We start from the raw sequence: 12,238 nt of genomic DNA, 5'->3' as shown, positions 1-12,238 counted from the left end.
AATTGCTACCCATAGTACAGCCCTAGTCCCAACCCAAGCTTGGTACTAGATAGACCAGGTAGAGGTCCGCAACCTGTAGCTTTCCAGATGTGTTCAACTACTACTACCATGATCCCTCACCATTAACTATGGTGCCTTGGGCTGATGGGAGTTGTGCCTCAAAACATCTGGAGACCCAAATGTTGCAGGCCCATGACTGATAAAGCAAGATGTATCTTTAAATGTGAGCTGGAAAAAGAATCTCTGCTCAATGAATAAAGTTGCCTTCCTTAAATAATGCCTTTGTTGTCCAAGCCATTTTCGCCAATTGTTAGAAATCTTAGTTTGCAAAAACCCTGCCACCTCTATTTAGAAACAGCAATATATTGGGTTCGCCCAACCATTGCGTCAACGCTATAGAAAGGAACGAGTCAATACATGCATACAGGGCCTTTCAGGATTTCTCATATGAATTGACAAAGTGAACGATTCATACAATTTTAAATGGTAAAAGAAAACATTTTCATGTGTATGGTATGTACGATAACGTAAACGGCAACTCACAATGGTAACAGCTGGAAATTTTGATTCATCGAGCGTGGCAGTCAGTTCCGGGTCCCAATTCTTCACCGTATGAAAGAGAAAATTGTCCACGGGCGTAGAATCCGAGCTCAACGTGGATGTCTTTTTCTTAGTACAGGACGCGGTCACGGTCAGGACAAGCTCCTCGTTATCTAGAGACGTGAGTGGGACCACAAAGAGGACATTCTCAACGGACGGGAATATCAAAATCATACGGCATGCGAAAGAGACCCCGCAACATCACTGTCCGCTCCACTAAGCAATGTCAAGATCTGCACCCATGAATCCACAGTCCGCGCTTGATTTCACTATTCCTGATCATACGGCTCCTCCCACAGATGGGCATAAGACTAGGGCCCCCACCATTCATCACTATGACTCAGTGAAGTAACTCTGATTAAATGGAGTGGTTCAGCGGGCACCAAGTTATAGGGAATTGCTAGCTTCTTTGTAATGCTTGCTGGTTGAGGCCGATGTTACATTGATGAACGAGTTAATCCTATTCACATAGTTTAAATGTCTATTGCTGACCACACATGTACAAAACAGACGGCTAGACTAGGAATGAGTAAGGTGAAGCACTGTATTCAAATACAATTTTTAGACCAAAAATGTGTGATTTACAATACAAGATTTTTTGATTTTGTTAGGTTGTATGAATAATCATCACAATGCAATACGTCTTCAATGTTCTCCGGCACGCGTACATGGTATGGATCCCACAGGTATGTGAATCATAACAAATGGAGGCAGTTGTGTATGAGACTTGTGCTGTGGGGGGTACTCTCCAAGAGAAGCACGCCCAGCTCAACCGTTGGCAAATTTTGTGCTCCGACACATGGCTTAGGAAAGTGAGCCAGACAACAACAGACACCACTTTGGTTGGCCATTAGTTGCATGGTTGGAAATTACCAACAAAGGTTCTTTAATGTTGGGAGAAAAGTTATTGAGTGTACGTATCCCCCCTAGATCTAGAAACACACATTGCGTAAAATACAGAAGGACATCTTCAGCATCAAATCGATTCATAGGGGTAGACACAGGGGTACGACGTCCTTTCATTGCGGGATGTTTTTTCGTGGGGTTTTTTGAAATAATTGTTTTCGAAAAAAACCATCACATTTTTTAGGGGGGGTTACTAAATTATATATATGGGGTGTGGGTGTTTGGGAATAAATACAATTTATAGAAAATGGGGAGTTGAGGGGAAGACCCCCCCAAAAATAATTTTAAAAAAATGTGATGGGTTTTTTCGTAAAATAAATCACGCTAAAAAACCCAGCAAAAAAAAATCCTGTGACGAAATGACATGTAATGAAATGACATGGAACCGACACAGGAAGGGGAGGGGAGAGGTGGGAAGAGGGAAAGCATATTTGGAGAGGAAGGGCAAAAATCTCCCTCATGGTAGGGTGTCAAGCGAAGCAGTCTAAAAGTTCTCTCCAATATTCAGAGGCACACCTCGCAAATGGGCTTTCCCACATGCCACATCCACCCACTGGCCGTGCCATGTCCTTCTACAACCTCAAGATCATCTTCTAAATTGCTAAGAACATCCTCATTAAAAAAACTCTTTTTCCCCAACTTGGGGGCCAGGCCTGAGCATCTAAACCCAACAGGATCGGCTCTCTTGTGACTTTGAGATAAGAGACCACAAACAGGCTACCTCGATTGAGAATTCCGGTCCAGTACTGGGATAATGGGTAAGGGATTAGGGACATGTGTTTGAAATGGTGAAATGTGCCTTCTGTGATTGCAGCGTTGATCTGCTGAATATAATAAAGAGCTTTGGCAAACAGGACTTCCCCCGATCATGAAGGCACCCCATGCAATCGGTCTGTACAAATGAAAGGCGTGTCTGCTGAGGGCACAGCCCATGCACGAGAACATTGGCTTTACTGACACAAAGGAAAGAGGGTCCTAGATTTACTCTGGATCCTGCACAATGGCATGCACTTCATGTCAGACTAGCATGCAGACCACACAAGGTGAGGGGTTACTGGAGTACTATTGGTAACAAAGGCCTCGTCCCTTAATGTCCTTAGTCTTCTCTTGCTCTTTCTCTGTATATATAGCTACATACCCTCTCTATCAGTCCCTCTCAATTCTCATTTGACTTTCTCTCCCTATTCTCTCTCCCTCTCTCTCTCGGTCTCTCTCTGTCTCTCTCATCTCCTTGTCTTGCTCTGTCTCTGTCTGCCTCTCTCCCTCCCTCTCAGTGTGTCTCTCGTGCTGTCTCGCTCTCGTCTGTCTCCTCTCTAACACCTCCTCTTTCTGTCTCTTTCTCTCTCTCTCATTCTCTCTCTCTCTCTCTATTTCTCAATGCTGCTCTCTAACTCTCGGCATCTCCCCCTCTCTCTCTCTCTGCGTCTCTCTCTCTGTCTCTTTCTCTCTCTGTCTCTTTCTCTCTCTGCTTCTCTCTCTCTATCTCTCTGCATCTCCTTCTCTCTCTCTGCATCTCTCTCTGTGACTCTGCATCCCTCTGCCTCTCTCCCTCCCTCTCAGTGTGTCTCTCTTTCTGTCTCGCTCTTGTCTCTCCCCTCTTTAACACCTCCTCTCTCTGTCTCTTTCTCTCTCTCTCTGCTGCTCTCTCTCTAACTTTCTGCATCTCCCTTTCTCTCTCTCTGCTTCTCGCTCTGTCTTTTTCTCTCTCTCTCTCTTTCTCTCTCTCTCTGCTGCTCTCTCTCTATCTCTCTGCATCTCCCTTCCTCTCTCTCTGCTTCTCTCTCTCTCTGCTTCTCTCTCTGTCTCTTTCTCTCTCTGTCTCTTTCTCTCTCTCTCTAACTCTCTGCATCTCCCTCTCTCTCTCTCTGCTTCTCTCTATCTCTGTCTCTTTCTCTCTCTTCCTCTCTCCCCCTCTCCCACTGTGCTTGTCTCGGTCCCTGTCTCTCTCTCTGCCACCCCCTCTCTCTCTTTTCAGCATAATGGTAAATGTTGTCTACCTCCTGGAAGTATATGGAACCACAGAACTCTTGGTGGATCCGGGGAAGAGCCAACAGATCGGATAACATGAAGGTCTAGATCCAAGGATTTCCCACATAAAGCCCTTGAGTTTGAATAGGAACTGCACAGTGCCCAAACTGTGCAAAGTCAAAAGTGTTGGCAAAATGTGCTTTTCTCAAACACCATGTATTACAGGAGCACCATAAACACAAGGTTGGCGTGTTAATTGGCAAAGGCTTTTATTATAAAGTAAAACGGGGGAGTTGGAGGAAAATCTACCTAGCCCTATTTCTGAGAGGGGTTTCCCTGCCTTAACAAAACAAATAATGAAGCGGCCTGCGTCAGAATGTCCAAAGTAAAGTTTGCGGTCCTGTGTCCAAAACCTACTCTGTGCCTCAAAAGCTAAACAAAGTATAATGTACAAGGGAAAAATGTCTCTGGACTGCCGACTTTTAGCCCGATCTTGTCAGCCAAAAACAAAAGTTCCAAAAGGTGTAGAAAATTAGGCAAAAGTTCCACAGGACTCAAGAGTTGTCTCCCTTTCCCCAGAGTCTTTCCAACATATGAAAACTGGTCAAAGTTCCACAAAGACCCAAGGGTTGGCTCCCTTTCTCCACGGTCTTTCCCCTGTATTTGTGTCTCTATTAAACTGCCTTGTGTGGAGGGGACTACAGTCCCTACCTTAGCACCCCTTCCTTGGTTTACTCTCCTATCAAGGAAGGTACTCGTTCTTCTCTTTCACCCACAGCCTTGGTTTACTCTCCTGCCAAGGTCTTAGGGTATCCCTGAATGTGTAAGCTTTGTATTAAGGCTTTGGGGTATTTGTCCCCCTTGAGGTTCACAGCCCTCCTTTGCTTGATTACGTTTCCAGCTCTCTACGTCTCTCGACCACAACCTTGATTCACTCTCCTAGCAAGGTCTCTGATACTTTTTTGCATCCACAATGCTTCTGTTCCCTTTTGTGATGCCAAGGGATTTGTTCCCCAGTATGGGTCCCAGGCCCCATTCAGTTGTATGTTTTCACAATTAACTTCCTTTGCCCCCCATGCCCTCGGTTTACTCTCCTGCCAAGGTCTGTGGATGCTGGGGCTTAAATAGGTAAAGTTTGTATTTTCTGCAATTCGCTATTTAGATTTAAAAATGGGTCACAGACCCCCGTCACGTGGTTCTTGTGTCTCTTGCCCCTCGCCTTTTGCTCCTTCTGGGTCTCCCCAACCTTGGGATCAGCACCCTGTTACCTGTAGGATCTGGGTCAGCCATCTCTGGTTGCTCATGCGTCTCCCGGGGCTTTCGGCAGCTTCCTGGGCTTTCTGATGTCCTCACCAGACCTCTCTGTACATCTTCCACTGCTCAGCATCCGTCATTCTGCACTCTTGCAACTCAGCTCGCAGCAGGTGGCTTGCCTCTGCTTCGGTCTACTTCCAGGTTGGTGAGCCTTCTCCGAGTGCGGTTCTCTGTGGGACGTGCTATTCTTCTCTCTCTGGCCGGCCTCTGCAAACTTGCAGCCTCTCGTGGTCTGAGCCGGACCAAGAACGAAGACACCATTCTCCCGCTGCCACTCTGCCATTTGAATAATCAGAGCCAATCGGGTTCTGGCAAAAGGAAGAACGCGTGCTCTCACTTGCGTTGGTGACCATCATTCCTTGTGCCCTCTTCTTCATCCCAGTAGTTGTTAACTGGAATGTATTGCAGTAGCAAATGGGACTCTGGGGTAATGTAGTGAAGGATGGGTTTAGAGGGAAGGTGGAAGGGGAAAAAGGGTAATGTGCTTTCCCACGCTGGTCACTACACTCAATTGGGTTCTCCCTCCCATTGAGATCCTCCCACTGACCTCCACCACGAGGCGGAATATTGGGAAGCGGTCTCACCTCCCCAGCCTCATGGAAAGGGGCTCCCCCATCTAAGGTTGTGACATTCTCATGGGATTCTTTACAGGTTACACAGCTCTCTGTCCCAGATACACGTATAGTCAAGATGGCCAGATGTTATTCACCCTTGGCCAGTTCTCCATTATATCTTCTACTGGGAGTTCTTACTGAAGAGCAATGTAAGTTTCTCACCCAAAACACAACAATTACAAGCATCATGAGGCAGGATTCTATTACAAGACAGTAATTCGATTTTATGGAACGAGCGGACTGAGCATGTGCGGGCAGAGCATGACTGTGTAGATGCAGCCTATTCTTCTACCATTTGTTGCTTCACTCCGACATGGGTGACCAACGCGATAACACAAATGGAATATGAAAGGAGCACAGCAACAAAATGGCGGACATGGGCAAGAAATGCTTGAACAATTAACCCATGACCAACCAGCTCAGCTGGGCGTACTGGTACCCTAAAATGCTATATAAATCATCATAAATATTCTACACCAGTACTTGAAATTATCCACAAAATTAGAATGTGCAAATAGCACATTTTTGGTAGCCTATTTTCGCACACAGGTTGTTTGCCAGATAGCAGAACTAATGTAAAATAGCACAGATGTGTCCCACCTCTCTATTGACCTAATGGCCTTTGCTGCTAAGTCTGGTCTGTGGGCAATCAATTTGCCCAGAGCTCACGATGAAACAACAAGTGTCCTACACACAACACTTCAGGGTCCCTCTTATCTTTTCACTTGCACCACCACCTTTGCTTGACTTTCTATGTTTGACTGCCAGAGCAGGAAGGAGTATGGTCCCAGGCGTGGACTTACCCTTGAACACTTTGGCACTCTTCTGCTTGTCGATGTTAACTTCTAAACAGGAGAGCTCGCGAGACTGCAGGAGACAACAAACAGAAGGGCAGATATTAAATGATAAGTAGGAAACCAAATCAGTGTAAATAACAAGGTTGCTTTTCAGACTGCCGGAGCCTATGCCTGAAGCCCTCTCAGTGCTAATTGTTCTTGCACACTGACCAAAGCACATATGGTTCTGCCTACTCATTTACGAAAAATGTTGGGGTTGATTAAAAAAGAAGCTACAGGGAGTAAACCTGATTTTCTCCTGGACAGAGACTCTTGATTCAAAAAGAATTTCCAAGCAGCAACTCTGAGTTACGCCTGTAGAGAGCACATTCGATAAAGAATTCATAGACAAGGAGCAACTCCGAGTTACGCCTGGAGAGAGCACATTCGATCAAGAATTCATAGACAAGGAGCAACTCCGAGTTACGCCTGGAGAGAGCATATTCAATAAAGAATTCATAGACAAGGAGCAACTCTGAGTTATGCCTGGAGAAAGAATATTCGATAAAGAATTCATATACAAGGAGGAACTCTTGAGTTACGTCTGGAGAGAGCATATTCGATAAAGAATTCATAGACAAGGCACAACTCAGAGTTACGCCTGGAGAGCGCATATTCGATAAAGAACTCATATGCAAGGAGTAACTCCGAGTTACGCCTGGAGAGAGCACATTCAATAAAGAATTCATAGACAAGGAGCAACTCTGGGTTATGCCTGGAGAGAGCATATTCGATAAAGAATTCATAGACAAGGAGCAACTCTGAATTATACCTGGAGAGAGCATATTCGATAAAGAATTCATATATATGGAGCAACTCTTGAGTTACGCCTGGAGCGAGCATATTCAATAAAGAATTCATATACGAGGAGCAACTCTTGAGTTACACCTGGAGCGAGCATATTCGATAAAGAATTAATATATAAGGAGCAACTCTTGAGTTACACCTGGAGCGAGGATATTCGATAAAGAATTCATATACAAGGAGCAACTCCGAGTTATGCCTGGAGCGAGCATATTCAATAAAAAAATTCATATACAAGGAGCAACTCTTGAGTTAAGCCTGTAAAGAGCATATTCAATAAAGAATTCATGAGAGAGCATATTCGATAAAGAATTCATATACAAGGAGCAACTCTGAGTTATGCCTGGAGAGAGCATATTCGATAAAGAATTCATATATAGGGAGCAACTCTGAGTTATGCCTGGAGAGAGCATATTCAATAAAGAATTCATAGACAAGGCACAACTCTGAGTTACGCCTGGAGAGAGCATATTCGATAAAGAATTCATAGACAAGGAGCAACTCTGAGTTCTGCCTGGAGAGCGCATATTCGATAAAGAACTCATATGCAAGGAGTAACTCCGAGTTACGCCTGGAGGGAGCACATTCAATAAAGAATTCATAGACAAGGAGCAACTCTGGGTTATGCCTGGAGAGAGCATATTCGATAAAGAATTCATATACAAGGAGCAACTCTGAGTTACGCCTGGAGCGAGCACATTCGATAAAGAATTCATATATAAGGAGCAACTCTGAGTTACACCTGGAGAGAGCATATTCGATAAAGAATTCATAGACAAGGAGCAACTCTGAATTATACCTGGAGAGAGCATATTTGATAAAGAATTCATATATATGGAGCAACTCTTGAGTTACGCCTGGAGCGAGCTTATTCGATAAAGAATTCATATACGAGGAGCAACTCTTGAGTTACACCTGGAGCAAGCATATTCGATAATGAATTCATATATAAGGAGCAACTCTTGAGTTACACCTGGAGCGAGGATATTCGATAAAGAATTCATGAGAGAGCACATTCGATAAAGAATTCATATACAAGGAGCAACTCTTGAGTTACGCCTGGAGAGAGCATATTCGATAAAGAATTCATATATAAGGAGCAACTCTGAGTTACGCCTGGAGAGAGCATATTCGATAAAGAATTCATGAGAGAGCATATTCGATAAAGAATTCAGATACAAGGAGAAACTCTTGAGTTACGCCCGGTTGCGGGCTCATGTGTGGCAGCATGTTTGATGGCCTTTGTGAAATTACTTGGTTGACTTAATCCCTATGCATAGGGCCCCAGTGCAAAGTAGAAAATACACAAATGCAGGTGGGTTACGCTAATCTAGGTTTAGAAGATAGATAAAGTGTGGGCTGAGAGCATTGCAAGAGCCATTAGCTTGATCTGGCATTGCCTGTGCTGAGAGGCCACGTCTGCCCAATTGTCTCTGGATGACACCTGTCACAGGATGTAAAACGCATGCACTATATCCAAAGGCGGCCCTCCATAGATCCTGTAGCTCACCTTATACACAAACAAGGACGAAATCATGTCTTGCCCTGCAAACGCTTCAGAACTCTACTATAACAGTTTCGTTATTACTATACACAAAGTGTATGGACTACTCCACTGTGAACAATACAGATTTGTTTCTTTTACAATTTTCCATTTGTTCGAAAATCATAACGTTGTGTACAGTCACCTTTGCTTTTTTTTATCTGAAATGTACGGTTTTCCCCATAAAACTCAATCCATGTAAAGGGATAGGGTTGTCCATAATAAAAATAATCTTAATGACTTGTAAATTTTGAGCCCGCAATGTTAGTTTTTGTGCATTGTTCTGCGCGTGTCCTCATACAACACTTTGTTCCAGGGAATGGGGAATAGGGGAACTGGATTTGCCGCAAATCACACAATTTAGTTAAGAAGAAAAGCCAGGATTAGAACCAAGCTCTTCTGTTTTCACAATTACATTTGCAGCTTGGCTACATCGTACCCTCCAAAAGGATTGCAAAATATTTGTCACTAACTCCCCTCCCCCGCCCATTTCCCCCATCACCACCACCCCAACACACAGAGAATGATAGAAGACATTCTGAATTTACCACAAGAACTCCATTAGTAATGATGTTCTCCGGCGACTCGGATCTGAAAAAAACACACAAAGAAGGTACAATTTAAGAACAATGTTGGGATATTGTTCAAAAGTTCCTATTCAGGGCTTGGCAAACATGTTTTCAGAACTTCAAACTTCCTCCTGTCAATGTCTAGTAGATGAAGGTTAAACATGGACTATGAGGATATTGGTTAAAATGGTCTCTACTGTTTTGACAGATCACAAACTCATCTGAGCAGAAATCTAGGGAGTAATTTAACACTTTGCAATCTACAAAGAATATGTGCAACTCATTTTGAAAGCTGTTTCCTGCCATGTAACAGATCCCCATGTTTTACTCTTGGCAAAAACTCACAGTGAGGGTGGTTTCATAATCTGTAATATTGCCTCTATGCTGTTTCATCAACTCCAGTTTGAACGTGGTAAATTTGGTCAACCTAAATTTGGGTGTTGTATTGTGTTCTTTTTCTGTTTTCTTTTAATGGGGTGTTCACCCATATGTGGTCAACCTCCGACCTACTTACCCTCACCAACCCCTCCATATGCCCCCTTTTAATATATGTATATTTTACTGGCAAACCAAATTTATGTCATTCAAATTCATCACTTTCAAATTTGTGTCAACGAAACCACCATATACCAGAATACAACAAAGCACATGTTCGAATGGAGATGTATAGGAAGGTTTCCCCATATTACATGAGTTGTCCTCCTTGACATGGAAGAAGGACTAGGAGCAACTTAGCTCTGAGGGCAAGGGCCCTTGTCGATAGCTAAGTAAACAGACTTAGACATGTAGAAGCTTAAGCCGGCTAAAGCTCACGGAGCCCTGATGCATATGAACACCCATGCAAAGCCTTTATTAGTTCATAGACATTTACTGTTCTTTCAATGTAGTATGGTGCTAACGAATAATCCTGAGCACCCTCGAGATTATGATCCATTGCTCTAGTATTAGCCCTCATTTAAAAACAACTCATATTTTGTGCTTCATATGGTAACTCTAGGAGCTTAAGTCATTCATTGATAACCCGGTTTCCATACTGTCCCTGACTGTACACATATCCACATGCCTGGACCTCCTTTCAAGCTAGGTTAGGTAATACTAGGCGGCCTCATAGGGCAGCAAAAGCACAGAGGGGCATCAGAGGATCATCCATCAAATGCCACCCGCCACAACGTTGGGGAGTTGGTGTCAAACTTCCCTGCACCAATCTTGCTTCTCCTCACACAGCAGTTATTTCTTTAAACGATTGTGAATTTCAGTAGCATGTCCCAGAACACTGTCCCCGGATCATCTAGTACTTGCCACATTACTCCAGATACAGTGTCGACTAATGCCTGCACCGTCCACAATTCTCTGGCACTTCGCTCAAAATGAAAGGGGCACTCCAACATGGCGGATTTGCAGAGTGTGGCCCTGATTTATGAAATCTTTACTGGGTGCAAAGAGACTTTGCAGTGCCAACAAACACCCAGATTCACAGGTGAGTGCAAAATATATTTTTTCAGTGCAAAGTGAATTTGCACTGGGGCAAAGTCACTTTGCACTGCAAAAATACACTTTGCACCGCTCTGTGAATCAGGGTGTTTGTTGAAAGTCCAAAGTTACTTTGCACCGTGCAAATAAATCCATGAATCAGGCCCCTAATATTAATAAGATCAGGGGTCTTTATCATCATGTTTAATAACTTATAATAGTTTGATTCTATGTTGATGCTATGATATATATTTTCTGGAGTCACTTATTGAAACATTACAAGAAAGGTCATAATTAAACTGAAGGCAATCAAATTCACGCTGGATCCACAGGGCAAACAACACCATTATCTTCACAACTAAATGTGCCACATGTTTTAAAGAAGAAACCCCAGATGTGTTCAATGACAATGAAATAGTCATCTTGATGCTTCCCTCGTCATATCGAGCGGTTTGCTGACCAGAGGATAGCACAGGAGCAACATGCTGGTCTTGGAAACAAGCCCACGCAGAGCAACGGAGGTTCAAATCCCAGATATGCGCTTAGAAGCCGAACTCTGGTATTAAGGGTGTGAGAAAAAAATAACTAAATAAATAAAGTACTAATGTGCTTGCCCATTGGACTGTGTATGCATGTGTGCTCCAATGTTTCCAACCTGTTCAACTGGTGTGAGTTATTGGTACTTACATCTTTGTTCTTCTGAACTCAAGTTCCAGTTCCTCGTTTCCCTGTCAAGATGCAATAAGAACACGTTAATTATGGTGGTTTCCAGACTGGGCTTAAACAGAATGAACAAATAATGGCCTTGCTGCTTTATGGGTAATACGATTAACCATAGGTATATTTTATTTTTATTTTCAACTGCAGAAAAACAGCAAAAAGGATCATGTTTATTTATCAAGTATATCTTTATTATAGTTTTGAGAAAGATTAAATAACCACTAACATTACTGTTGCGCCCAGACATTTACAGTCCTCACGCGTCATTATACGTAATCCCAGTTGCAATCCAGTATTCTTTTAATGTTGGTATATGCTAGGCGTCTCCAACTTTCGGCTCTCCAGATTAGGACTACATGGGAGTTTTAGTTTAAAACATCTGGAGAGATAACGTTTGCAGACCCCTGACACAGATGTATGTCCATCAATTTAAGATCATGGACAAGGTTAATGGAAATTGAAAAGAGGGGGCCTTAATTATATGTAAGAGGCATGTTAAGCTAGGTCATGTTACTATCCAGATTAAGTACTGCAGAAAAGGCTCTGTCAAGGCCAGTTCTGGGAAATTGCTCTAATTGTGGTTACATTTTCTAAAAGCCAGTGGTTCTTTCCAATTGGCTACGTTCACACCATAGAAAACGTGGCATGACCTCTGCGACCAAGGTCTACCTACTATATCGTCAAAGTCTAAATAAAAATTCAAATGGCTTTGATTTTACTCATAAATTGAACGAATTGGTTAGCCTGAAAAAAAGAACTAAGAAGAGAGATCAGAAAAGCTAAAAAGTTGGGGTCTATAGCAAATATAACAATAAGGAAATTAACGAAAGCGCATCTCACTCTTATTTACATGCAAAGAAATGTATAAAAATACCTCTAGGTAGATAATAATTT

At 43.1% G+C, this 12,238-nt stretch overlaps 1 protein-coding gene across 1 annotated transcript in view; it reads right to left on the bottom strand.

The window, feature by feature from the left end:
* LOC138527182 (cytosolic phospholipase A2 delta-like) overlaps positions 1 to 12,238 on the bottom strand; it is a 98,704-nt gene that overhangs the window by 67,874 nt on the left and 18,592 nt on the right. Inside the window, exons 5-8 of the mRNA XM_069638289.1 lie at positions 11,312 to 11,352; positions 9,134 to 9,176; positions 6,206 to 6,269; positions 544 to 713 (exon numbers count right to left, since the gene is read on the bottom strand). Of these exons, the coding sequence (XP_069494390.1) occupies positions 544 to 713; positions 6,206 to 6,269; positions 9,134 to 9,176; positions 11,312 to 11,352 (318 nt within the window). The remainder of the gene's footprint in view (positions 1 to 543; positions 714 to 6,205; positions 6,270 to 9,133; positions 9,177 to 11,311; positions 11,353 to 12,238) is intronic.

The sequence above is a fragment of the Ambystoma mexicanum genome, chromosome 14, assembly GCF_040938575.1.
Source record: "Ambystoma mexicanum isolate Mex_15411 chromosome 14, UKY_AmexF1_1, whole genome shotgun sequence".
Taxonomy (NCBI): domain Eukaryota; kingdom Metazoa; phylum Chordata; class Amphibia; order Caudata; family Ambystomatidae; genus Ambystoma; species Ambystoma mexicanum.
Note: the sequence above shows the minus strand (reverse complement) of the source record. Positions and strands in the feature narration are given on the sequence as shown.